Source organism: Fundulus heteroclitus, chromosome 8, assembly GCF_011125445.2.
Source record: "Fundulus heteroclitus isolate FHET01 chromosome 8, MU-UCD_Fhet_4.1, whole genome shotgun sequence".
NCBI lineage: Eukaryota > Metazoa > Chordata > Actinopteri > Cyprinodontiformes > Fundulidae > Fundulus > Fundulus heteroclitus.
In genome coordinates, this window is record NC_046368.1 from 27,806,288 (window position 1) to 27,832,842 (window position 26,555).

At 38.7% G+C, this 26,555-nt stretch overlaps 1 protein-coding gene across 1 annotated transcript in view; it reads right to left on the reverse strand.

Moving 5' to 3' along the window:
• Positions 1-600: 600 nt before the first annotated feature.
• Positions 601-26,555, reverse strand: part of LOC105931078 (synaptic vesicle glycoprotein 2C) — an 80,383-nt gene continuing 54,428 nt past the window's right edge. The window contains exons 5-13 of the mRNA XM_036140505.1: positions 19,491-19,624; positions 16,750-16,839; positions 16,555-16,665; positions 16,376-16,464; positions 14,939-15,103; positions 10,289-10,422; positions 1,986-2,189; positions 1,661-1,820; positions 601-1,286 (exon numbers count right to left, since the gene is read on the reverse strand). Of these exons, the coding sequence (XP_035996398.1) occupies positions 1,103-1,286; positions 1,661-1,820; positions 1,986-2,189; positions 10,289-10,422; positions 14,939-15,103; positions 16,376-16,464; positions 16,555-16,665; positions 16,750-16,839; positions 19,491-19,624 (1,271 nt within the window). The 3' untranslated portion in view covers positions 601-1,102. The remainder of the gene's footprint in view (positions 1,287-1,660; positions 1,821-1,985; positions 2,190-10,288; positions 10,423-14,938; positions 15,104-16,375; positions 16,465-16,554; positions 16,666-16,749; positions 16,840-19,490; positions 19,625-26,555) is intronic.

Below are 26,555 nucleotides of genomic sequence, written 5' to 3' on the forward strand. Positions count from 1 at the left end.
ATTAGGTGTCAGTAAAATGTTTGAAGTGGGTGTGCCTCCACATGGAAGGGAAGAGAGTTGCAGCTGTGAGATAATCTAATTTTATTACTTGTTTTAGAGTTTGTATAATCATACAAAGCATTAAGTACTGGTCAATCAATTTAATACATAGACTTGCTTGTTGGTTGCACTTTATGTTCAACAACGATTGATGTCCAAATCAACTAAAAGCTGTTCTCTTGAATAATATTCTGATCAATAGAAACATTAAAAGTTTATATTTAAAATAGTCCTTGATTAAAAACATCTTTATTCAGAGGCCATTTTTGTTGCTTGTGGTTAATGCAGAGAAAAGTCAAAATTGCAATTTTGGTTGAAATATATCGTAGGCAGAACGCAATCATTACTGCTCCGAGTTTAGATGCTGTGGCTCTTTTAGCAACTAATCCGTATGGCGAGGAAACAAATTGATTTGTTGTTTGTACATATTTTGAAACATATGATAAATTAAACTGGGGAAAAAATCGCATTAAATCGCAATATTAAGAAAAAAAATCGCAATTAGATTATTTTACAAAATCGTTCCGCCCTATTTTTCATGGATTAAAACTGTGTGCTTTCTTTTTGGAAAATGGTGACTACAGCGGAGGATTTAGAAGGTTGCAGGTACTCCAAGCCTTTTGTAACTTTTTTACATGCCTTTGTGGCTTGCATGTGCGAAAAAGCCTATAGGTATTGAGCTGCTGATTTACAGAGTTTAATCACCACTCATGATAGATAAGCCTTTTGCTTTAAACATCTGTAAGAGCACCAACAGTTTGGGGACAAAAACTGGCATCTGGTGCATTGTTAAGACAATCGTTCATACAAGCTTTCTCTGTACATCCGCAGCTCTGTAAAACTGCATTAGACTCTTTACCGGGTATCTTACTCAGAATCAACTGAACAATCGCTACCCGCAATGCATTTGAGTTGGCATGATATTAAGCATCGTGTCATTGACATGAAACACACGTTGACAATGGCAGCAACGACACTCTAATAAAAAAAAAAAAAGATCTCAAAAACGAATGTTCAGCATGCTGAGTAAAAACCCGGTGAACCCGGTTCTCTCGGCCGACGTCTACATGAGGACATTGGAACGTGTGTCTGGCAGTCGGAGGCCCACCAAACCGCCACCAACCAAAACAGATGACGCCAGGAGAATGGGGATAGCTTTGGTGATGCCAACCAAAGAGCCAAAAATCAGATTGCCAAGCACTGCAGCCAGCTTACATATGGCATTACAGAAGCCAAATCCTGTGCCCCTGAAGACAAAGAGACAAACAAGGCAGTTAGAAATACATTTCTCTGTTCTGCTCTGACATGGGTTAGGATACACAAGTATTGTATTTATTTTTATATTTTGGTGAACCAATAGAGCCCAACGCTGGTCAGTTTGCATACAGACGTGTGCATTTTTGCTGTCTCATTGTCAGGTTTAATGACATGCATATTGTCATTGTTGGGTGGTCATGTACAGCACTAGAACACACTGCTCATATGCTCCTGTCTCCACCTCAGAAAATTAGGTTTACTGTCACAGAACGTCAGTAGATTAATCACTCTCGCGGAAAATTTACAAAACGAGGTTGTGATCCCAGTTTTAGTTGACTGGTCTAACTTCCCTCTGAGAACTCACCTCCTGTCTGTAGGGTACAACTCAGCGGTGACTACGTCCAGGGAGTTCCATGCAGAGATGCTGAGACCATTGTAGAGACAGAGCATGAAGATCATCATTGACTCGGATGTGCCGAACCAAAGGAAAAAGCAGCTGATACCTGATAGCACCATGGAACCTCCTGCAAGGAAGCATATGGAACATCCTTTAATAATCACCCATTTATATGCCACTAGAGGTCATTACAGACGCAAAGGTCGACATGCAGAGACCATGTGACATTTTTGCAAAAGGAAATGTAACCATTTATTATCTGCACAAAAGTCTGATGAGATTCTGAACCTACCTAACATACTAAGGCGCCCTATCTTGTCCATGAGGAGAGCAGAGACGATGTTTCCTGGCAACACAGCCAGAGTTCCCAGGAAGTTAACAAAATAGACCCAGTAGGCGCTGTAGTCATCGTCAAAAGTCATCTGACAGCCAGTCTTGTTGTGGTGAAAGGAGCTGTTGATCACTCTTGAATTTGTCAGCTTGGCATCGTCAATATCTGTAGAAAGTAACAGATAAAAAGTGAATTAGATGATAACTTCATCAATTCAAATCGACATGACTCTCAGGCAATAAGTCCACAAAAACATGCATCATTAAGACTTATGGTCTATTTAAAAATGCTATTTTTTATTTTTAGGTGTGAGATTCTGAGCTAAATCAGGTCATACAAGAAGTCAGTTGGTGCCTAAATCTGTATACTGAAATAAATCACATTTGAAATTGGTAAAAAGGATATATTCTTACACAAAATGCGTAGGGAACCTTATAGATCTTCCACAATGTGGTGGTGTTTTCTCCATCACCTATCTTTATAATAAGATCAAGAAACCTGGCTGCTGTTTAATTCCTCCCCATTATACTTCAGCAGCAGCTTTGGCAAGAAAACATTACACACCCCCACCAAACACACACACACACACACACACACACACACACACACACACACACACACACACACCTCCCTTTCTCATTCCGTCTCTTCTCATTGAATTTATTTCCCCGTTTTCTTTTTTTTTTTTGTTAGACGTCTTGCTTGGAGCAATGAGACTTCATTTCCCAGGGGGACTTCACCGGCAGCTTGACATGGCCTCACTGTTTCCATGTTCAGCGCTTTCCCTGAGTGCTGGAGGGAACTGTTTTTCCAGCTGGTACTCCCACAAGGTCTGATTCAGCTCCACTTCTCTTAGATCATTTCATGCCTCTGCTGCTTTCACTTTGCTGCAAGTCTGGCTTTTTAAAAGTCTCTAAACGGTTGGCAGAACCTCCATAATGCTCCTTAAATTCATATTTTACTTTTTCTTAGTTTATTTGTACAATACTGTATGATGAATTATTAAGTATGTGTTACTTAGGGTTTTCATTGTGAGATTAAAGATCAGTTTTCTATCAGTACAATATCATCCACATGCTTTCACTGCTCTGCTGCTCAGTCTTGTTCACTGTAAATTAAGAAATGCCATCTGTGTACAGTGTGGAGTGGTTAAGGAGTTACATTTTAAAATGTAAAGCTAAATCTGTCCACTCTTAGTTTTTTTTTTTTTAAACTAGAATGTTTGATGTTAAGTGCAGAAGAAGCCACCACACAGAGATGAGGCAATTTGTCTCAGATCATTTTCATGAAAAAATAAAAATCAGTAAGGCTTTATATCAGTCTGTGGCAGAATGATAACACTACTGCAGGCTTCAAATTATTAAATGATGAGACAATAAATTATACAATGTTGCATTCAGCTAAACCAAGCCTTTTTTTTCTATAGTACTTGCAGTATTACTGAAGAAAATGACACATCATCACTGCTTACAGCATATAAGGGTGTTCCCCAGTGGTATATTTATGCCCCCATTTTGTCAGAATCCCCAGGGATTTGATTATATATTGTGGGGATCCTGCAGCCTGTTGATGTTTTGCAGTGTTAGCAGTGACGTCTCTACCTTTGGGGCCTGGACCCACCAGATGTCGCTCTATATTCGCAATAATCAGTGGGATGTGATCGCTTTTTATAGAGTAATAAAGTTGATATTGGGGCCGGCCCACCAACGCTTGTATCTGAAATCACAGGGCTTATGCATAGACAGCTGTGTGGCACAATTACTACGGCTGCAACCTCAGATCGTCCAATAAAAAAACTGGATTGCACACGTTAGGTTTACGTTCTGCTGGATAGTGTGCAGCCATCTAGTGTCGGCTGTCATTGCTGACTCATTGAAAGACTGATGTGAATCCTTTTTATTTTTTACTTTCTTTTTATTTATATATCACCTTTCACAGAAAAGAGGCATCACAAAGGGCTTCACATAGCATAAAATAAAACAAATACCATTTAAAATAAAAAAAACTACATTGTCTAGTTAAAAGCTTGTCTAGAAAGATGTGTCTTAAGGTGATTTCCAAAAGATTCCAAAGAATCCAAGGCTCTCAGGGCTCTGTAAGTAATGGTTAAAATTTTAAAATGTACTCTAAAACCAATTGGAAGCCAATGAAGAGCCTTAAGTACAGGAGTGATATGTAATATCCTGTTGGTTTTAGACAAAAGCCTTGCAGCTGCATTCTGTACAACCTGCAGTCTGTCCGGGGAGGATTTGTCTAGACATGTGTACAGTGCATTGCAATCATCCAGACGAGAAGAAATAAAGGCATGAACAAGCATTTCCATCTCTTCTTTAGAAATCACAGATCTAATCTTAGCAATGTTCCTGAGATGGAGAAAAGAGAATGAACAACAGATTTAACATGACTGTTAAAAAACAGATTTGTCAAACATTACTCCCAGATTTTGCACAACATTACCGTCAGAGGATGATAGAGCCCCAATGGCCTGCCTGATCTTAGGGGCAATGTTGTTTGGGGGGAAAAAATGACCACCCCAGTTTTGTCTCTGTTTGAGTGCAAAAAGTTGTCTCCCATCCATTTGTAAATGGAGGCAAAGCAGTTCTGCAACACGGACAGTTTGTCTAACCTATGAGGACTAAAACATAAATATAATCAGATATCATCAGCATAACAATGATATGATATTTCTTCAAAGCTACCAATAATATTTCCAAGAGGAAGCATATACAGACTGAACAGCAGGGGACCAAGCACAGTACCTTGGGGCACACCAAAAGACAAAGGAGCAGAGTCTGACATATATGGTCCTATGGACACAGACAAACTCCTGCCTGAAAGATAGGAGTAAAACCAGTGCAGAGCTGCTCCAATAATGCCCACAGTTGTTTTCAGTTTATCAATCAGTGCAGTGATCAACAGTATTAAATGCTGCACTGAGATCTAAATGGACCAGCAAAGAACATTTACTCCCATTAGCAGCCACCAAAATATCATTAGAAACCCTAAAGAGGGCAGTCTAAGTTGAATGTGTTTACATAAAGCAGACTGAAATGTATCAAAGATATTCTGGGAATCCAAAACAATATTTAGATTTTTCATAAGAAAAGGCAATTCAGAAATGGGCCTATAGTTTCTGAATGAAGCTGCATCAAGTTTGTTCTTTGTCAAAATAGGCTAAACAACAGCATGATTAAAAAAGCTAGAGACCTGGCCCATCTGTTTCTGTTTACTAAATGAACAATATGAGCAATATGAGTGAGCCTTTATCTGTAATTTAAGTATAAACATTGTATTACATTTAGTTTGTATAACACTGGGTTTTCTACTGCGTTGGTTTATGCTAACATATCTGTTTAATTTAAAATTGATCAGTCTGGTTGTATGCATTACTAAAAGATGTGTTGCAGCTAATAGGTGTTGAGTTTTTGTTCCCCACTGAACTTATTATGCCAGAGACGCCACTGGCTATTAGTATTGTTTATCCTTAGGCCCTTGTTTCTGTCTTTAGTTTAGTTTCTGTTCAGTATTTATGTTTGTAGTGTATTCTTGTACCTGTTAGTTGCAGGTCTGGTTTAGTTGGCTTCTGTTCTTTATTATTTCAGTAGTTCTGTCAGATCTTTATTTTCTGCCTGGTCTTTGTTAAGTTAGTTAGTCTTTCCATCATATCTGGCCATTCTCATAGTTCCCTGTTAGATTCAGTTTTCCCTGCCAGCTAACTGCCCTCCTTTCCCTCCACATAATTGCCTTTTACTCATCTCACCTGTGTAAATCACCTCACCTGCTTCTCCTTCCATATTTATTTATTTATTTATTTATTTATTTATTTATTTATTTAGCTCAGCCACAACCAGTTGCCAGGTCCTTCGTCATACCACCTTGTTCTGGTGTCATGTATGGAGTGTTCCTGGTTTCTGTATACAGTCAACTTTGTTAATTTATTATAAAATCACTTATTTCTCAACTGGCAGCTCTCCTGCTCTTTTCTGTGCTATGGTCCTAAACTGCTCTACACAAACCTGATTTATTCTTTAGTTTTATGAACAAGTTGGGACAGGGATCAGTTGCAGCCCACGTAGAATTACAATGCTTTCCAAATATTTGCATCCTACAGATTTCGTCTCTTTGCTTTTTTTTGTCACACTTGGACATGGACCAACTCACAACTTCACACTTTCACATACGATAACTTTTAATATCAGACAAAGTTAACTAGCATTAATTAAAAATAGATGTTTTACACGATTTAATTTAATAAGGGGAAAAATGAACCATCATGTTAATTTGTAAAAAAAAGTAATTGTGATCTAAAAAGCTGTTTGTGTCATCCATGGTGGCAAAAGCAGCCACAGAAGCACTACTGCAGTTATGATGTTCCTTTTCTGAAACGCCAGGTTATTCATGTTAGTTTCAAGTGATATATGACAAGATGCACACCATGCAAAAAGAGTTTACAGAATTCATAAACATCTAGGGGATCATCAGGGTGTTCTTTTTGACAAATAGGAGATGAGTCTTTGTGTTTGTTTTAGTGGTCAGTAGTGGTTTTGACTATTCCAAGGAGGAAATGTCTTGCCCTGCCTGTCTTTAACTAAGGCAGAGGTCTGTAGAGCTTTAGAAGTTAACCATCAGCGGTCACTCAGTCTTTGTCACACACCTTCAGATGAAAGATGCTGTATGCACACACATGGCACATGATGAATGGGCGCAGCGTTGCATGTTTGAGGGGATATATGTTTTAGCTCAGGATAAAGGACTTTTAAACTTCAACTTTTACACGACAGTGGAAGCTTATGAGAAGAATGTTCTATCGCTCTGTGCCCAGACCGCTGCATAATTACATTTAGAAGAAGAAAACGGTGCGTGTGCGTTGGGAAGCCTCTCCAGTGTTGCCAGTTATTGCGAGAGAAACAAGCAGCCAGCTCAATTACCTCTACCTTGGAAACAGTATAAATGACCAAACCCAAAATCACTGGCAACACTGCGAAGCCTGGAACACAATGCTGAGCCTTTCTGGATCATGACTTTTTGGGTTACTTATTGCTGTACCATCAATGACATATTATATTTATTGTCATTGATGATTTATTACCCTATTTTTTTACTGAAAAGCAGAAACAAAAATCTTTCATCATTGCTGTGTAGTGTTGTGCCATAAAATGGCAGATCGGACTACGGATCCCTGCACGGAACACGGTTTAGGACCCAAAACTCCGATACCTGTGAGACCACACCCCCGAGATGACAAAAGCATGGTACAAACAGGGTTCGTCTCCTTGAGATGGTGTCAGCAGTATCGAAGAGACCTCATCTCAGCTGAAGATTCCTCACACTCAGACATGTGTTGGAAATGGTGATGTTGCCTCGCTGGACAAAGCCAAACATCACATTCACCCCTTTGGTCGTTGGACTGACAGAGGAGGTCCTAAGACTTTAATCAGGTTGAGCGCGCAACCAAAGGAAAAACAAGGACTTTCCTCCCCCTTTTCTGTCGACAGACAAGGCCGTCTTTTCTGTTTTCTGTCAAGAAGTTGACAAAGACTGCTGGGAGCTATCCCCGCACAGGTCGGGGCAACGCATCTCTCCCTCCAATCGACCAGGAAAGATCCATTATTTCCTATATAGAAACCCATCTTTGCCTGGGCAGAATTTATTTAGAAAAAGGTTTAATGCCGATGCTTTTACTGCAGAAGGAGTTGTTGAACCGTCTTTGAATGATTTACATGCTCTGACCGAATTAAGGTGATATGCTGCTTACTGTGTTTTCTGTTAATTGATTACCGGGAAAGCCACCGCACCAACAACTGAGTATTATTGTGGATTTTATCATTATTATTCTGAACGGGAAAGCCATTGGTGCCAGGTTTATTCTGAACGTTATTGTTAGATTCCTGATTGCCCCATTCTTTTCTTCTCTTCGCTGTCTTCTGCTGCTTTGGATAATCACCAGGTTTTTGTTTGAAGCATTCATTGGGTCAATTAGTGGACTTTGTGTAGACTTAGCCACCTCTCGGTTGTTCTATGTGCTTGTGTTGTCTAAACTGTAACTGTGGTTAGCTCAGGCATAAGCTGTAGCCATTTGAAGCTGTTGGCTTAGCAGCTAAAGCTAGCTCACTGTAGCCACTCGGCTAGTAGTAGGCCTTGCTTTAAATCACCATCACATCACTGCAGAACCATTTCAATGCCGTTACATCATTTGCTTGTCTTAATAGCGATTAATCAATGCTTAATTAAGTATGTTTAATTAATTTAAAAAATTACCTAAAGCTAAAAGCTCCTACATCCAAGTTTCATCATTTCGCTGTTTGTTATTGCTTTTATTGTCATCCTTATGTGTGTGTATTCAGTACTGTAGTGTGTTCAAGTAGTATTAGTATGAAGCAAAATAATTGCTGTAAAAAGTTATTATTGGTTTATTCCATTGTATATAGTTCAATTGTGGTTTTGACATCACTGATCAAATTGTCTCTTAAGTGTACAAATCATCCCTTTTGGATTACAAATATATGAGACATTATTTCCCTTTGCTTGTGTTTAATGATTAATGAGTCCAAGTGCAATTATACCTGAAGGTTATTAACATTTAATGGTGGCAAATCTACTTCAGTCTTACAACTGTCTAGACATCCATCTTTCATGGCAAATACGATGAATAATTAATTAATAATTTTAGTAATAAACCCAATTGCTAGTTATAATCATTAAAGGCCCTTAATCACGACAATTTGAAACATTGTTTATCGCTGCTTTTCTTTGATTAGAATAACATATTATCAATAATAATATCCTTTTATGGTTTTTAATCAACTTCATAATCAAAGAGGTTAAAATGCACAACAGAAGAAACACGTTTTTCTTATTTTATACATGCTGGTTAAATGTTCCTTGAGGATTACCATACCAGGGCAGGCAGTTAGCTCCACAGTGTTTTTTAGGGGGAAAAATAAAGCCACACAGCGACCCAAAAGCCCAGTTCTGAGTCCAGTCTCCTGCCACCTCATGTGTTGCCAGTAGCAAACCCAGAAAACTCGGTTACACTGCTAATTAAAGGGATTAGGGTTACACAGCTACACACTGTTTACAGAAAGAAAGGTGGATACTGGGGCTTCTGTTATTGAGCAATGGGAGCTGACATCTGCACCTGAACTCACCACAACAAGAGGAAGAAAGGTAAGAAGAAAACAGCACAGCTATTAACAATGTTTTATGTTTTTTGTGGAGCCGTGACTCCTACTGTTGTAGAGAAGTCTGTGTAGATGTGGATTGAGAGTCAGAACAGTGTATGTACATGCCAGATGAATATGTTGTTGTGAATATTATCATAATTACAGTTATCAAACCCAATAAAACAAACACTCACCGGTCTACAAACAATTTCTAAACTTATCCTGAATGATAATGTGATGTACAAAAGTTAGCTCCACAATCATCTGTTTTCATATGTCCACCACTGAAAAATCCAAATCTATCCCAACATGAAATGGGTCATAGTCTTATTTAGCCTTTATTGGTAAACAATTATATAGAATATACGTTGGTCCACATGAGGTAATGTAGTATTTGTCGTATTTGTCAAGTAGACAATTTGTCTCCTTGATACTTCAGTCCTATATTTTCTTTGACCTGCTAAGACACAGCCATATACAGTGGGTACGGAAAGTATTCAGACCCCTTTAAATGTTTCACTCTTTGTTTCATTGCAGCAAATTGCTGAAATTAAAAAAGTTAATTTTATTTCTCATTAATGTACACTCAGGTTACGTGTGCAGGCTGGAGCCAAAGCGAGTAATGTAAATGAATAAAAATGATTAGGCCAACTAAAATGTAGGACTGAAACGTATTGAGGAGCCAAATTATGACAATACTGCGTTTCTCCTGGTGGACCAGTGTGAATATAACACATTTTTCAGTGAGACTGGATTTAGAATTGTGGTTGTTATGGTTTAGTTTTCATGTTTTACTTCATATACATTTATACGTTTCCCTCCTGACATTATACATTTTCTCATGATACTTTCAATTGACAATGTTTCAGTTTGGGTTTATGCTTCCTTCAGAATCCCCTGAAGGAAGAGATACTGAATCCCAATGGTACCTTTCCAGCTATGTAGAGGTTTTCTTTAAAAAATATATAAAAACATCCGAAATGCATTCAAACACCCGAGGCAGCAAGTTTTTTTTTCTTTTTCTAGGAGAAGAGTTAAATGTCTAGGTTGAGTTTTAGGGAACTTTCCTTCTTGAGAGAAACACACGAGGAGCAGACTCACCAGTGTTGTAAAAGAAAGAGTCCACAAAGGTGCAGTTTCTGAAGGAGGATCCCACTGAGGAGACATCTTCAAAATAGCAGTTCACAAAAGAGGAGTCTATAAACTTCACCGCCTTGAATTTCATGCCGATAAACCTGGGAGGAGATAGAAAGAACGGTAGAATTCAGTAAAACAGGATTTACTTAAATATGTAACACACTCCTGATGCCAGAAGGTGCTGATGAAGAATTTCTTCCCTTTGAAGAGATGCATGTTTCTGTCTCGCTTATATCACCAAAATGCAGAGTTGCTATATTCACTAAATGCACAGATATCAAATGTGGAGTTCAGGGTAAATTGCTTTCATGTATTTGGACAATTGAACTTCTAGAAGCTTGCTTCTAGAAGACATCTACATTTATATTTATTTTTTTATTTTATGGTCTGTGTTATTTTATTAAGGAAGAAAACAAGGCAGCATTTATTCGAAGAATGTGCGTATGTGTGTGTGTGTGTGTGTGTGTATGTATGTATGTATGTATGTATGTATGTATGTATTATATATATATATATATATATATATATATATATATATATATATTCAGAATTCTGAATATATATATATATTTAGAATATATATATATATATATATATATATATATATATATATATATATATATATATATATATATATATATATATATATATATATATATATATATATTTATATATTTGTGTGTGTGCATACAAGACCGATATATAAACTTTATATATTACTGTTTGTGACTTCTCAAAGCATTTGTTGCCCTGGTTTTTATCAGTGAAAGGGATTCTAAATAAAATTGCGACATCTTTCATGTTTCATTTCTAAAGGAAAAATGTCATATTCCTTCCACTTCACAGTTATCCACTAACAATCGAATTAAACCTAATGCACTCTGTATTTAATATTTTAAGCATTGTTTTTAGGGTTTTCTTAAAAAATCATGTTTTTTGCTTCTTTTTTCATTCAATTTGTCTTTCATGTTGATTCTTTACTTGATTCATCATTAATCATCCAGAATTTATTTTAGGTCAGTATTTAGAAACTACATTTTACTATTTATTAAAAAAACATTTTCAAGCCTTTAAGCAGTCCAGCAGGAATAAAACATCATCCTATCTTTAAAATCTGTTGCATGTAGCTTCACAGACCGTTATTGTACTGGTGTGGCTTTATTCTCATGTACAAAATAATAAGAATAATAAAACGTACAGTATCACCTTCTTTCTGCCCCTTGTGTAAGCTTCTGTTTAAGTGTCTGAGTATGTGAAGGAAGAGAGCAGAAAAATGGACTGGGGCTGTGATAAGGCTTTCAATTTCCTGGTGCTTGGGGAAGATAAAGGAGGCTGGATTAATATTACCTGTTGTGGTTGTTTGTGGGAATGACAAATGGTGCCGCTATTCCACTTCAGGACAAGCACTTTTAACAACAACACACTGCCAAAAGAGCCTCACAGAAGCGTGTTGCACTGCAGCTGCATTTAATTTACTGCGTCTGGAAAACCAGGAATTTCAGGGCCAAACAGAAGTGTAATTGTGAATTCAGGACTTGAGTCAGTAATGAATATATTTCACATGGGAACGCAACAACAATCCCAAGATGTCATTCATCGCTCTTTTTATCAAAGATCTTGAAAAGAGACCAAATGGGAAAAATTTGCGGCAGGAAATCTTAAATACTTAAAAATTTGAAAAAGATGGATTACAGTCAGCCTTCTCCCTGGTTTTCAAAACAAAAAAAAAATACATTTCAAAATACTTTTTCTGACAGAAAAAAGTTAAGTCTGGAGTTAGGTCTGAAACTACAGAGGCACGTCTGCCTATTGTTATCAACCATAAACTGGTTGTAGGCATTTTCAAGCATGGGTTTATACAGTGGTGTGAAAAAGTGTTTGCCGCCTTCCTGATTTCTTCATTTTTGCATTTATGTCACACGTAAGAGTTTCAGAAGATCAGACAAATTTAAATATTTAGTAAAGGCAACACAAGTAGACCCAAAATGAAGTTTTAAATTAAGCTTATTGCCCCCTAAACCTAATAACTGGTTGCTGCCCTCAGCAGCAACTACAGTTGCTGCTGAGGGCAGCAGTGTTTGTGACAACTTTCTATGACTCTTGTCCAGTGCTGTGTAGCATGTTCAGCTCATTCATCTTTGCTGAATTGTTGTAAATCAAACACATTGGAGGGTTTCAACAATTTCCAGAATTAAATTTTAGGGTCATGCCCCAGGATCTCAATAGGATTCAGGTCAGGACTTTGACTAGGCCACTCCAAAGTGAGGGTTTTATGGATGACAGCAGTATTCATGGATCCATCTATCACAGCTAGCCTTCCAGGTCCTGCAGCAGCAAAACAACCCCAGACCATCACACTACCACCACCATATTTTATTAATGGTATGATATTCTTTTCCTGAAATTTGGTGTTACCTTTACGGCAGATGTAACAGGACACACACCTTCCGGAAAAGTTTAACTTCAATCTCGTGAGTGCACAGAATATTTCCTCAAAACTCTTGGGATTATCAAGATGTGTACTGGAAAAATTGAGATGAGCTTTAATGTTCTTTTTGCTCAGCATTGCTTTAGTTTTGGACCTCTACCATGCAGGCCATTTTTGACCAGTCTTTCTGATGGTGGAGGCGTGACCTCTGTGAAGGTTGTTGTGGGGTCTTCTATGACCTCCTGGATGTCTCATCGCTGCACTCTCTTGGGTTAATCTTGGTCGACAGGCCACTCCTGGGAAGGTTCTGCGAATATCGGCTCTCACTGTGGTTCGCTGGAATCCCAACGCTATAGAAATGGCCTGGCCTTTCCAGACTGATAGATCTTAATAACAAACTTGTTTTCACACCACTATGGCTGCATATTGACAACAAAGGGCACTATTTCCTTGCACAACAATCCTATGTACAGGCGAAGGGGGTACGATTTGAACAAAGTAAATAGTGGAAGATGGCACACTTCTCATTACCCACCAAAAACTCTGTTCAAAACACTTTTTTCCCCTGATACTATGAAACAAATGGAATGTTGGCTTCAAAAGAAGGAGAAACTCAAGGCAGAAGGAGGAAGAGGATGCAACCACAGTTGATGGCATGACTACTACAGATCAATAGAATCAGCAGTGCAATCTTCCAGATGACTGTGGCAGCGGTTTGTGATTTTGAAGTTTCTGAGGTCAGAAAATGGTTTGTTTTACCTTAGTTTTAACTTTATGCATGCCCTCTTTTGTCAATAAACAGCTGACCTCAAGATTTCACATTGTTAAATAAGTGAGAAACTGCTTTATCCAAAGGCTCTTCCTTCACGTTTACCCATGACAATTAACTGTACAAGAGTCTTTCTATTCTCAGTGTCTAATATCATTGAACAGATTGTCTATCTGATTTCCCCTCCAACCATCACATGAGCAGGACTTAACCTGAAGGAACTTTTAAGGGCCAAAGAAAATGTTTAAATAGTTTGATTGGCACGACAACCATACTCCTCGGAATAGTGCAGCTAAATGCTCATGTGTAAAATACGGGCCGATTAGATGTAAAGAAATTAGATTTTTAGCTCCTTCCATTCACCACCCCCATGTTTTACACCACCAGCTGCACAGCTCACAGATAATAAATAAAGTATCCTGGTGAGACAGTTGCTGGGGCAACTGGGAGTGCTGACACTCATCTAGATCAGACTAGCAAAGCTGATCAGAAGCAGAGCAGCAAGTCTCCTCTATATCCTGCTCCTCATTTGAGTAATGAAAAATACATTTCTGCCTGATGAACTCACATTTGAGTTGGATACTTTTTATTATAATTTTGGGTGCCCTTTGTATTTTGAACTGATGCCCAAATTTGGTACTATCTATGCAAATGCATCAACTAAAAGCCTGGTGCCTGCTTACTATCTTTTTTACTGCTTTCTGCACAGCAGTTCTCACCTTCAAAAATGGAAATGGACATAATAGGGTGACAACTGAAAAGGAAGAAATGACAACTGAGCTTGCATCCCTTTTGAGAAGAAGAGACTCATGCTTACATAAAACTGTAAATGCTATTAGTGCAAAAAGTATCAGATTCCTAAAGGGAGGTAAAGTGGCATGCAGAGTATGTACAAGAATCTCACAGAAAATGTGATTTTAATGAGAATGCCTGATATTTTTTGCAATATATGCAGGTTTAAACTTCTTTAGGAAGGCTATTATCAAAACTTTGGGACAAAAATTATCCCAAACTAATGTGACATGATTCCTATGATTAACTGAAGCCCTATGGAATATTTATATACAGAGCGTTTGATGGCATTTCCACATAAATATGTATGTGTGACCTAAAACTCGCTGGTCTGGGAACACCTTGGGATCTCCCAGAATAAGCTGGAAGATGTTGCTGGGGAGAAGGATGTCTGAGTTTCTATTTATATATACCCAGATTAAAAGTAGCAGGAGTGTAAATAACTAATCTTTCTACACTAATTGAGTTTTATTTAAATATTATTCAGTAGTGCTATTCGAGTTGTGAATTAGATGCAAATGAAGTGGCAAATAATTGAGCCAAAACATCAAATTCCACCAAATTGCAAAGACCTAACACTGTGTTTAGTGCAGTGTTAGTGGACGAGGGCCTCAGCCAGTTGTACCTGTCATTCAGAAAGACTCCATTTCTGTGGATCTGGTTCTCAAGTGTGAAATTGAAGGTGAAGTCTTCAATGCGCTCATTTTGGTGAATCTTCACTCTGGAAGCGTACTCATCAGCCTGAAGGTGTTTGATGACATCTGGGAACCACACTGACAGTCCGTAAAACCTGCAACAGTAAAAGCCTCTGTTGGAAAACTTAACCAATAGGAGCAGAAAGGTCTCTGGCAATACCCCTTTGATTAAATTCAATTATGATAATGGAATATGCTGTAAATCAGTTTGGATTTATTATGTGTTGTTTGGCCCTAACTACAAGGAAACAATTTTATAACATTGCATGTTTGCTGTAATGTTGACCATTTGGATAAATGTTAACAAAACCATTACAGAAGACAACAGAATGTCAGGAATGCCATCAGCTGACTTGAGTTTCATTTAACAAATTGAGATTTTAATTTTTGTTGCAACTTTTCTATACGAATTTTGGATTCTCTCAACGCATGTGTTTTGCTCTGGGTTCTTCATACAAAAATAACTTCATTTGGAGCCAGTCGGTGATTCTAAAATAACTGCTGGAGAGAGTCTGAGAACACACGACTTTAGGTTTCTCTCTTTGCTGAGGATTGGGTTAAATCTTCTCAGTCCTCACCAAAATAAAGCTGATCATTTGTAAGCAAGTGACTGAAAAATAGCTACATAATGACACAATATGGATCAACTGAAACAAACAAGTTTGTTAAGTTAAATGAAATTGCTATAGGTAGATATTTTTTGACATTTGATTGGTAAATTCTTTGTCAGTGTAAAGGCCATTATTTGTGTTCTCCTTAAAATTTCATGTGTACAATTATTAGATAAAAATACTGCATCAGATTTCTCATTTAAACTTATTATTAGTGTTTATTCAGTTGTACCATGTGAACATATGAAACATAATTTTCATGTTATTCTCAAAAGAAAAAACTGAATTACTAAAATGTATTATTTTAGATGCATTTACGTGTTATTTAATTACATTTATTTTGGTGAGTATGGGTGTGTCCAGGTGTTGGTTATTCCTTTAAGCTCTTAAGCAGGAGGGTCTATTTTCCAAGAAATGCATACTCATACTTTAAATAAACACTATTTAAAGTAACATGTAACTGTCCCAATTTACAGAAGACCATTTATTTTATTGGGGGGTAAACAACAAGCTTTAAAGCTGTAAAGATTCAGGGACTTCCTGCCATTTCTATACCACCTCATATCAGTAATAGTATGATCCAATACAACACAAAAAATTAGTCACAATTTCCAGATAATTTTACTCAAAAACCAGAGAAAAATAATCTTATCCAAGTAACACGAGTAAAGAAAATGTCAGCTGAAAGTTTTAGAAGTCTAGTGATAACAGAGAATTAAAAGTAATACCAGAGGGGACATGCGGATCATTTCTTACCCAAATGACAAGGTAAACCAGACTGCTGCCAGTTTGATGGTGTTTTCTCTAACTGGGTAGTTGAAACATCTCATAAAAGTCAACCAGATCTGTAAAGGGGAAGAAAAAAAAAGACATTTAGAGCCTAGAGGTCCATAATGAAACGGATCCGTTACAGATCAAGAGGAACGGCATCATACTCCTCTGAGCTCAGCCTTGATCCTGAAGAGGACCTTGAGCACAGGGTTGGCTGACTCGCTCTGCATCTCCACCAGCTCGTCCAGCTGTTTGGGGACTTTTATCCTGTTCACCTGCAGGGGGAGACAACGTTCTGTCAGCGGCTGAAGGCCCTGCAGCAGACATGAGGCGCAATGGGGGATGGTGAGCGTACTCACAGTGAAGACCCTCTCAGGCTCTCCTCGGGCGCGCATGTTGGTGTCATGGATGTGTTTGAGCACCATCCAGGCCTCGTCGTGTTTACCTGTCTGGGATGCAGATACATTTAATGAGTTAAGCACATGTTTTTGTACACTTAAGTTATCCCAGTGACCATGCAGTCAAAGCTAGATTTTCATCTAGTGAGAAGATCTCTGTGCAGTAACTAACGGATTTTCTTAAGTTTAGGCACAACAATTAAAAAAATGTTTAACAGAAGAAATAAAGTATGTATAGCTTGTATAGTTTGGATTGTTAATTTCCCACTTTTTTCTCTTTTTTAAAGTCACATGTCACAGAGGAATTGCACTGTCCGTTCGATGACAGCATAGTAAGGACAGGGCTTGCAGCTCTGATCTCTCTCTCCATCCCAGTTGCAGCTTCTTGGCTGATCATCATCGGATCATAGATCTAGTGAGTTGTCATTACTCACAGATAGTTAATCTCTGCAATAATTTTGCCATGCGTAGAATAGATACTCTGTTGTCCCAAAGGGGAAACATTGTTCAGTGGGTGAACACATGACACTGGCCAAATACATCAACTGATAAGAAAAGAAAGTAATCAGACAACATAAAAACACAGTCAACAACATCCTATGCAGCACACTCCTTTCATACATATTATTTAATTATGTACCAGGGTGATCCAAGTTCTGAAAATACAATAAATATAAAGCTGAGTAAAACAAAAATAGTTATCATAAAATAAACATAAAAGTTCTGCTAGCTGACATGTTGGCCATAAAGGACAAAATAAACGAATAAAACATTGCTTCAATATTTTTCTCAAATTTTTCCCAACTGAACAAAATGGCTAGATAATAAATCAAGTTGGTCATCTTCTGGACTCAGGTGGTATTCCCCCTCACAAAAAACAAAGTTTGTCATCAGTGGAGGGAAGATAATATCAAGAGACTGTACTTCCTGTGGCAACGTTAGAAGTACAACCTTCCAGAGGAGCTGCTGGTCATCCTCCACTCTGCCATTATCCAGACTGTTTTTTCCACATCCATGACAGTGATTTGCTCATCCATAAAACAGGGCAAGTCCAAACTACGATGAACAGTTTAAGGCTGCAGAGAGGATCATTGGAGCTGATCTTCCCTCCATCCAGGATTTGTTTGGGTCAGGTGTCATGTTAAGGGCAGCTAACATATCTGCAGACATATATGCTGCACAGAAACAGTTCAGGTCGGCACCACAGAGCGCTATTTACAAAAACAGAGATGGTTTCCTCCCCCAGGCTTCCCCAGAGTGTCTAGATCGATGCCATGCTTACTTGCACCAGTCAAGCCATGTCATTATATTTAGTAGAAACATGCTTGTATTCATATTTAGAAAGGAAAACAAATCTATTTTTCAGTTTTGTAAATTTATAATAAAATGTTTTCAGCAAGAGATAAGTGGAACCAGAGTCAGTCAAAGGTGATTCTGATTCTGGAATGACAAGATACTGCTAACAATGGCAACTCTGTATGTCCACTCAAATGCAGATTGAAGAATGTGACGCCGTCCCACAGTAGTGTGTGACCAAGTTGTTGACTTGCATGAGGAGGAGATGGCAGGACGTTGTGGTTATCTTTTTTAAGACTAATGTTAAAACTTTCCTTTTTGACAAAGCTTATAGTTAGAGTGGCTCATGTTACCCTGAGCTATCTCTATAGTTGTGCTGTGATAGGCCTAAGCTGCTGGAGGACATCAGGGTCTAATTTTCTCACTCTACTGATTTCTACTGTTCTTCAGTCTACTGTTCTCCAGTTTTGCATTGTATTACATTGAAATGACTGTCGTCATTTCAGCTTTTAACTTTTTGCTCTCTCTCTTTTTCTTCATAGTAAGTACACCTGGTCTGGCGTTCTGTTAACTGTGACATCATCCAGAGAAGACGGCTCACCCGCTATTACCATCTAATGTAGAACAGATTACTAGATCAATGTGTGCCTCTGTGCTTTTTTTTATCTCTCTTGTTGTGTCTCTGCTCTGTCTTCTGTAACCCCAGTCGGTCGAGGCAGATGACCGTTCATACTGAGCCCGGTTCTGCTGGAGGTTTTTCCTTCCCGCTAACGGGTGTTTTTTCTTTCCACTGTCGCTTCATGCTTGCTCAGTATGAGGGATTGCAGCAAAGCCATGTACAATGCAGACGACTCTCCCTGTGGCTCTACACTTCCCCAGGAGTGAATGCTGCTTGTCGGGACTTTGATGCAATCAACTGGTTTCCTTATATAGGACATTTTTGACCAATCTGTATAATCTGACCCAATCTGTATAATATGATTGAACTTGACTTGTAAAGTGCCTTGAGATGACATGTTTCATGATTTGGCGCTATATAAATAAATTGAATTGAATTGAATTGAATCTTCAGGGTTCCCACACACTACTGAGACACATGTTTATTAAATAAATACATTTCTGGTATGTATTGTGCCTTTAAACTACAATAATCTTATTTTACTAAAGTATGGGATTTATGGCCTGGAAGCGTTGTTAACAAAAAAAACAGCTCTATTTAACACAAACGACTAAGCTGAAAGGGACTAAGGATAAGGAGACAGTCTCCATCAGTATCATAGTTTCATTGCATTTGGCCTTTTCACAAGATCTGTTGAGGCTAAAGAGATTACACAGAAAGTCATTGACTCCGTCCTTTAAGGCAAAATGTCAGTGCTGCTAGTGATACAATATTGTGTCAGTTTTACCTCCAGGAAGAAGCGAGGGCTCTCAGGCATAAAAGTGAGAGCTACCACTGCAGAGACGCAAGGCAGCGCACAGACCACCACAAACACTCTCCAGCTGTGGAACTGGTAGGCTGATCCCATGCTGAAACTCCACCCTGCACACAGAGGCAATCATACGGACAAGCAGGAATGTCATTTAGGAATAAAACTGAAAACACAAATGGACATAAACAAACAATAAAAAAAGTCAACTTTTTTTCTTAAAAATCTGTACACGTTTCAGATTTTTTTTTTTTATTAGGTCAGCATCATTGTTCACTGCTGCTGTCTTCTGCTCTCCCTGCTTCTGGTCTTTCCTTCGTGGCAATAAAGATTTATTTTAAATTTGTGGAAAGCCAAAGTGAGCACAGGTTCTACACAGAAATGAAAGAGGGTTGTGGTAATCCTCATCATGAACTAACTGGTAAGAGATGCAACACAGAGGTAACACTAGTATTCATGTTAACTAGCTTAACATGATGCACTGGCACACACACACACACACACACACACACACACACACAATGAAGAACTGCTCAGCTGCAGCAGTCTCCCGTCTGTTACGATAGAGATTATATACATAGACGCCTCGCTGCCATATTGGATGGGTCTCGCCGATAGGAACCGATGGGAATAGAGACAGAGAGAGCAACTTTGCCCATATTTTCTGGATTTTACGGTTGCAGTAACCAGTGATAACTACTTAAAGTAGATCATATGGTGCAGATCACCATTCTGGGCTGATATTGTTTCTGAAAATGTGTTTACTTGGTGAGAACAATGCAGAAACCCAACAGATGGACCCTCATTTTATGCTTATTGATTTGTTGTAGCTGTATTTCACAAACTAAGGCTGAAATATGTTGCCAAATTAAGTACCATGAAGTTACAGAGTGCCAAACAAATGCAAGAAGCTGTTCAAAACCGTTGCCTTTCCAGGGTCTTGAGCTCCAGCCCAGTTGCAAGCAGGGTGTATGACATTGGAATGACCTGGACATTTTAAAGAAGACTTTTCCATGCCTTTAAAAACAACTGTGTTTAAATTGTTGGTGTGTAGAGAAGGCTCATGATTGTACATGTGAGAGTAAAATAAATTTAAATGAACAATCCAACTTGTTTCTTTATTCAAATATAAAATGTAATGATTTATAAATGTATTAATTTGTAATACCACATGTCCATTTGTTCAAGAACATAAAACAAAGTAACACGAGAGCAGATCCAGAGCCTGGTAATCAGAGATCCAGGGAAAATCCAAAACAGAATCCGGCCATGAGGGTGCGGCACACCTGCAATACGACGTTTCCACGTTCAGTGGAACTCCGGGGTTAGCGCGTTCCATTTGTCCTCGATATTTGGCATTCTCGACCTCCGGATTGGAAAATCTAACTGAAACGGTCCGGCAAGTCGGTATTATGAGTCGGAAAGTCGGTTCAACAGGATTGTACCCGACGTGGCTGCTAATCCCAACAACATTGAGTAAAACCTCATACTTTGACTGTTTGTAGCAGCTCTCTATCATTTTTGTAACATTTAGTGAGTCATAAAGGTGCTGCCTTTCAATGTTTATCAGACGGGACATTTCAGCTCTATTTTTTTGCACAAAATACCGTCTAGAACGGCATTGTTGTCATTGGTATTGTTTTAACAAGATCGTGAGCACCCATGTTTTGAAAAAAAGTGTGTGTGTGTGTGGGGGGGGGGGGGCATGTCCTACCCATATCCCCTGTCCATTACGCCCATGTAAATAATTCATCCTGTTATCCATTAAACAAACTTTAGCAGGAATAAAGTAGAAGTGTTCTTGTTTTCTTACCCGACTGGTGACCTCATTGCCCATCTCCAAGCCTAGCTTATCATGCGCAACCAAACTTACCCAGCTCTCTTGGTTGGCTCATCCTCAGCAGTTATTCATGCAATCCATCAATCAGCTTCAACACATATCACTCCCTGAGTGAGCGAACACCAGACGTTGCCAACAGAAAAGACCAAGCACCAGGGAACCAGACTCACAGACAGTGGGTCTCCAAAGGACACATGCTTGTTTTAAACTCTGTCTGAATTGAATCCACCTGGACAGTTCGAAAATAGCGGCAGCAGAGAAATATGTTAGTATTATAACCGAATCACTGTACCAGTGTGTATGTGTGGCCTGTATGGCTGCTGTAGCTTGTACGAGTACAAACCTCATTAGGGGAATTATAGCTATAATGGACTGGAGGGGATGGCTGACTGATTCAGAAACTCAGCAAGATTTATGTCCCCGACTCTACAGGAAGCAGCTAAAACACATTCGGCGCGCACACACACATATGCGCACAAACACACACAAGTATCCTTGTTTAAAATACAAAGTGAGGATCGTACCTTGACTTCCATAGACTTCCATTCATTTTCAAGTCTTTCTATGGCCTTAGCCTGACCCTAACCATAACCTTTGGGGTTATATAACCATAATTGACACCTTGGTCCTAAACCTAACAACCTTGCCCAGAAAAAAAGTGAGGACCAAAAAAAAGCTCCTCACTTTACATCGAAGTCCTCACTTTACTTGTAAAATGAGCAAAACATTTTCTCACTCAGCTGCAAGTACAGGAACACATGCTGTCGTTGACCATTATTTATATCATGAGATTCATTTCTAATCAGGACAGTATTCATCAGAAAAAAGACAAACCAACCTTTAACACACCAAATGTAATGGTGACGGTGTGTTGCTTCTTGAAACATGTCTGTTCTTTGTTCTCTGTATCAGATCTTCAGCTACTTTAAAAAAAATCTCTCTCTCTCTGTCTCTCTCTCGCTCTCTCTGTCTCTCTCTCGCTCTCTCTCTCCCACTCACACTCACACACTATCTGGCCTTTGTCCACCAGTCAATGCAGAAAGCACTGCGGCGGAACCTATTACCCACACGTCACTGCATCGTGGAGAAAAGAAATGTGTTAAAACACTGCCGTCTGATCAATTGACCTCCATCAGCAGCCGCTGTAGGCATTCCTACCATTACTCAGACAAATAAAGTTTGTGTGCTTTTAAATTAAGCCTATACGTTTGTTTAAATGGCGACCAGTTATAGCTAAAACAAACTTCTCATTTTCATGAGCATCTGTGCCCCTGAAAGCTTTTTTTTTTTTTACATTTACTCTGCTGAAACACCAGAACACGAACATGTCTCATTTGAAGATTGACAATAAGGAAGGCGATGGAGATGTAAAATTGTCTTTGGGCATATATTAAAAAGGATAAAAAGAAGCTGCACACAGTTGTGATAATAACACCCCATAAAAGCCTGTTGGCTTATCGTAGATATGTAGACATTATGCTAGTTAGTATCATTTTAACAATACAGAACAGAAAATTCAGAGTAATATAAACACACAACTAAATCTGTTTTATAAAAACTATTTTCAAAAATGCTATTTTTGGTGGAGCGTACTGTATTGCATCAGGTGAACATGATCACAACATTGCTGGACAACATTATGAAGGAGGTTCACCCTGTTTAAGCTTAAAACATATAGTTTGGTGTACTCCAGCCTGTCAAAGCATAAACACCATAGCAATGGTCAAAGCCGGGTCTAAGGCCTTCAGAGAGACGACTGCAGGAGCTCATGAAACTGGTAAGATATTTAGTGAGCCCTTTCTACTGTACACAAGATAGTCTATAATGTAGGACATTCAAAAACAAAAATAGTCTCCAAAAACCCTAATATGTCATCCTCAGCAGGATCTTGCTACTATTAATGTGAAAGTGTATGTTTGTAGAATCACAAAGGGCCAGCCTAGGTTTAGCTCCAATGGGATGGAAACCTTTGGTATGTGAGAAAAACACAAATCCCAGACCCTAGTTTGCCAGAATCGATGTAGATCAAGACCAGGACTTCAGGAACATTGTTCCTTGGACAGAGGAGCCTAACGTTGAATCGTGCTTGGCATTTAAACTAAATACATCATTCCAGGAAAAGAACCTCGTACCAACCATGAAGCACAGAGGTGAAAGTGCCATGGTTTGGGGATGCTTTGCTGCAGTAGGGTCTGGTTGAACCAGCAACTGTCGGGTTGCTGGTTCAGCCCCCGCTTCGACCATCTCAGTCGTGGAGAGGGCCTGGTGGTCAGAGGGCACGGATGGATGGCAGCCTTGCTTCTGTCAGCTCGCATCCAACAACTGATGGTTGTCAAACTGGGTACAAAACATTTCCAATGTGGGTTTAAATGGATGTGCGACAGTGTTGGAGAATCTGTATTTGTTTTGTTTCACTGATTTTATCATACCTCTTTATTGCAGGTGTTAGAATTGTTAGTTTGGCAAGTCAGTCCATATAGAAATGTTAGAGTTGCTTAGCTTGATGGGAGCAAACAGAACCCCAATAGCGAGAAGAACCTGGCACCAACTCTTTCAGCCAATGTTTTTGTTCTTCCTCTTATATGTATCACTGTCTTCAGGGGACGTCGTAGCTAAAAAAAGAGGTTTAAACTCCTTAGGACACTTTTACTTAACAAAAATACTCCCTAAAGGTACTTAATCAAAGGGGTGTCAATACATCTATAGTGTTGTGCCTCTATATAATAGTCCCAGTAGAGTCAGTGTCCTGTTGGCGAGTGTCCAAGAGCAGAGTTGATTATATCCTATCAACACAGTGCTGAAAACAGAGACAGACTCCTCTTCATGCATCACTTTCTCTTTCCTCTCCCTTTATACACTCTCTCTCTCTTTTTTCTCACTCCCTTTTGTTTTCTCTCTGCCTCCCCTCAGTCCTCTGCAGTACACCCTCACCTTTCGATTATCTCTGACACAGGCCACATAAATCAGGCACAGGCTATAGCTTTCATCCCCCCTCATCCTCCTAATCTTTTTCTCTGCTCCTTTACCCTGATTTTCACCCCTCCGTACCAGATTTATTTTTATTTTGCTCCTTTCGCCCTGATCATCAGACACACACCTTAACCATAACCGTGCGCCACGACACCCAAGAAATTTAAAGGTTATTGTTTGTTCTGCTTCATAAATGTTTATGAAATTAACATAACAAATATTGATTACGCTTAAGCTACATTAAAGACTTTCCACTAACTGAAGATTTTAAACTGCGTGAATGACATCTTTGTGTTCTACAGACTCTTAAACTTAATTTACAGGAAACCACAATGAATGTTTCACATTTTCCTACGATACAATTTCAGAATCAGCTTTATTTGCCAGGAAGGAATTTGACTCTGGATTATACTATGCTCATGATGTGCTTACTTATTCAATTATACAAAAAACACAACAATGCCAATAAAACCAAACCCAAACTGCAGTTGTCAGCTTGTACACACAAAACAAGCAGACAAACTAAGACAATAATGCAATGGTGCAAAGGATGCAGGAGCAAATCTTATTTTCATCGTTGTTGTTATTATGTACATGTTGGAGGTGGAAGTGATGTACAGGTATACACACACACACACACACACACACACACACACACACACACACACACACACACACACACACACACACACACACAGAGCATTATGTATGGTGTTATGTATATGAGACAGGTGGATTTGGTATACGGCATATACAATTTAACAATATGAAAAGTAACAATGAACAGCAATGAAATAATGATAATGGATAACTAACTGGTAAGTGGTAGCCAGTAAACAGGTAGCTGAAATAAGACAAAGTTACTGGCTTTTGTTTGTTTTGTCAGTATCAGCTCAGATTGATGGCTCAAATTTATTTGGGATGAAAAGTGCAATGCACATTTGTGTTCATTAGTGCATAGGTAGTAGAAAATTGTAAAGTGGAAGACTTGCATAGTCTGAACCATGTTGCAAAGGATAATTGTCAAATATGTTATTCCCCAGATGTGGAAAAACTGGAAGAAACGTACCATAAATGATTTGCATCTGTAATTGGGGAGAAGGTTGGTTCAAACATTTACTAAGTGGGGCTAAATTTTTAAAAACAAGCTTCCGGTTCCTTCCATTTTTAAAATCATGTGCTAATTTGTGTTGATCTGACATAAATTCCCAGTAACATCAAATGATAAAAAGGTTAATGTATATGATCGCACACTATATTGCAAGCCTGTTGTGCTGCTTTTTTTCTGCCGCTGTTGTAGTCAGGGTCTCCACCTACACAACTAGCTGCTATCTGTTCATTCCCTGAAGGCTCCCTGCTTTTTAAATTATCACCGCAAATGGAAATTATATGCAATGCCCTCCACATATTATCTGTCATAGGGTAAGGTATGGACATCACACTGACATTACAATCCACTTAACTGTTTGTGTGTATCCTAGTCATTAGGCATGCCATTAACATTTCATTATGTACTAAATATTTTCTGCAGGATGTAACCACACAGCCTCTCTTGTCCAATATGCAGTCCAGGTTCTCCTTTTAGCTCAGAACCGTCTGTGGATTCTTAACTAATGCAGTGTTATTTTGCTCAAGGTATTTCACACATTTGCAGATCTATAAACAGTCATCTAAATCTGCCTCCCCCCCCACCACACATGCTTACTGTAATGGATTTTATTATTTTGAAGAAAAAAACAACAACACCTCTACGGTGCAGTCTTGTGTATCAGATGCTTCAGACAGAATGGAGACCCAAGGGGATGCTGTACTTAGAGGCACCATTACAATAGACAGAGACTGATGTTATTTACTGCAGGAGAAGAGGTGTGTTATGTTTGCTCGAAGTTTTACGTTCTGCTCCTTCATTTCAGTTTTAGTTGAGTGAGGAACCGAAAGCAGTGTGATAAACAGTGGCTGTGAAAAGTGTAGACATGCTTGATAAGAGGCCAGTTTTAGGCTTGTCAACATAATGAGAATTTGCAAAGTCTTTTCCAAGTTTAAGCCAACTGATATGCTGCACAATGTAACTAAAGAAAATGATATCTAAATAGGAAATAGCTGGAATAACCCTGAAAGAAATACAGTAATAAAGAACATGTTTGAAACGGTCTCAACATTGTTTTTTCTTGAGTTAACACCTCCATCAATCATAGAGAAATACATTAACCCTATATGTATATAAAGTCTTTGTC